This window comes from Danio rerio, chromosome 2 (assembly GCF_052040795.2).
Source record: "Danio rerio strain M-AB ecotype USA chromosome 2, GRCz13ab, whole genome shotgun sequence".
Classification (NCBI taxonomy): domain Eukaryota; kingdom Metazoa; phylum Chordata; class Actinopteri; order Cypriniformes; family Danionidae; genus Danio; species Danio rerio.
The window spans coordinates 39,691,259-39,693,849 of NC_141022.1; the positions used below are offsets into that span (position 1 = coordinate 39,691,259).

General features: G+C 35.7%; 1 gene segment (V, D, J or C); it reads right to left on the reverse strand.

Annotated features, from left to right (window-relative positions):
* Positions 1-459: 459 nt before the first annotated feature.
* On the reverse strand, positions 460-955 carry LOC147837161 (T cell receptor alpha variable 12-2-like). The segment is given in 2 exon segments: positions 460-812; positions 916-955. Coding segments are annotated over 2 exon segments (393 nt in total).
* Positions 956-2,591: the final 1,636 nt, after the last annotated feature.

A 2,591-nucleotide genomic window follows, 5' to 3' on the forward strand; every position in this document is an offset into this window, starting at 1 on the left:
TGTTATCTTGATGTAATTGCTAATAGTTGGTTTTAATGGCAGTTAAACCTTTGAATGGTCTTTATGTTTTGTGTGTTGAGTGAGTGTTAAATGTTTTTCAGTCACTGTGACAGTCAAACACATGAATCCTTGAATTTTAGCTATATTTTTACCAAAAGCTATGTTTTGAGTCATAACAATGAAACACAACACCTTTTTTATTTAATGTAATATGTGTTTGTTCTTGTAATGCATTGCTGTTATAAATGTTACTGATGAAGTGCCACATGACTCTAAACACCAATTTTTAGAAGAAGATGCTATAAATATTTTTCTACTTTCAGATTTGTTGATCATTTTGTGTATGCCTCATAAACTGACTGTACAATTAAACCTTGCATTGGTAGAATTGGTTGAAAAGGGTATTTTTTTTAAATTACCTGTTCACTACAGCATGTGTTTACACTAGTGTGATAACTCTTAGATGTGCTTTAGGTTTTTGTTCAGTGTTTGTGTGTTTCCTGTGACTGTGGGCCTCAGAGCACAGTAATACACAGCAGAGTCTGATACTGCAGCAGAGGAGAGCAGCAGATCCACACGCTTCAGTGCTTTTACAGCGTTTGAAAATAGACGAAGATAAGACTTAGTGCTGTTTGAATATTCATTGAGCAGCAGTAAATACTCTGGGTTTGCTCCGGGATACTGACGATACCACAGGAGAGAGTCAACATTGCCAGTACTAGCTCTGTAATTACAACATAGAGTCACATTTTGACCTTCAGCTACATGTTTATCTGAAGACAGGGGATGTATTTCATCTGAAAAAGACATTCCTGTAGAAAAGAGTGATTAAAAAAATTGAAAAAAGTGATAAAATAAAAGAAATACAAAGCTTCACATATTTTTTTTTAAGTTGATCGACTGAATATCTCTTACCCATGTAAAGCTGTATTATAATGTAGATGAAGAGAAACATGTTGTCTTCATAGAGTCAGTGATGCAGAAACAGTGTTTGACTGAACTCTTTCACTCTCAGCAGTGTGAATAAACTCCACCCACTGTTACACTTATTATTCTAGATCAGTGTAAAACAAGCTCATGTCAGAAACTGCACACTTTACAGCTCTGAGTTTTTGTCGGAATGTTATTGTGTTTGAGTCACTGTGGGCCTCAGAGCACAGTAATACACAGCAGAGTCTGATACTCGCAGATCCTGGATCAGCAGAGGAACTGTTCTTAATGTTGAATTCAGTTTTGCTGAAAATCTCTTGTTAAACTCAGGCTCAATAGTTCCTTCACTAAATGGAAATTTATTCAGGATGAATGTTGGGGATCTGTCTGGCAGCTGTTTGTACCAGAAGAGATAAACATCTGCATTTGTAGAAGTAGTAGTGTAATTACACATTAAAGTGATTTGATCTCCTTCATTTTCAGTCTTTTTTCTTGTAGGCTGTTGAACTCTGTCTTGCGCCCTACACACTGGAGGAAAAAATAAAAATTAATGACTTGTAATGTAACAAACTCCCACATAAACAAATTTATAAGTGTAAATGATTCACTTCCTTACCACAGTCCTGTGTTGTGAACAAAAGCATAATAAAAATCAGTTTTTTCATTTTCATTCTAATGTAATGAATGTCTTTCTGTCTTATCTGTAGCTCTGTTTCCTCTGTTCTGTTGCTCGATTCTTAATATTTGAACTCTCAGTACACATGCTCTTACACTTTGAAGGATGCTGCCCTCTTGTGGTGATGGTGAAGGGGTATATTTGTAAAGCATTTTCAACTCAAGTCACTCACAAATGTGAAACAATCAGAGACAATCAATCAAAGCAACTGTATAACAAAGATAGTACATGTCGCATAATATTCAAAAATGTGTGCAAACACCAGAGTTGCATCTCATTGATGTGCTTTTAGAGGTGTGTTGTCAGACTCTCTCAACATAACATAGTTAATTATTTTAGTATACAATAGTACAAAATTGTAATATTATTACATTGACATGTTATTATTTTGTTTTGCATTAGCATTTAAAGGTGTGAATGGTCACTGTCTTCTGAAACATTTTTTTTGGTAGAAAGAATCTTCACATCCTGATGTCAATCATTGAATGAAGTGGTTCAACTGAATTTATATCAACTGTATTTAAATACTCTGTGAAAGGTGTAGGACCAAGAAAAGGTAACCCATTAAAAACATTCGGTCCAAACTTTATGATAGGCTGTTGGTCCTGCTTGTCAAAATATGTAATTTTTTTTTGTGCACCCTGTTTACACAACCTTAGGCCCCGTTTACACTGCCAGTTAAATGTGACCCAATTCCAATTTATGACCATGTAAACACGAAAAAAACACATGCGTTCAGATATTCAGAGATCGGTTTTAGGCCTCCTTCATATGTGACAATAAATCGGATATGTGACAATGCGACTATCATGTAAACAGGCAGATCAGATTTATTGAAGCATTCCGTTTTGCATGTAATGAAACGTGCAACAATGCGGTGCATCTCCGCGGATTAATGACAGAGAAGGGAGAACGTGTGTGAAAAAGCCGACGTAGTAAACCACAACAACAGAGGAAACATGGAGGAGGAAAGTGGTATGTGGAC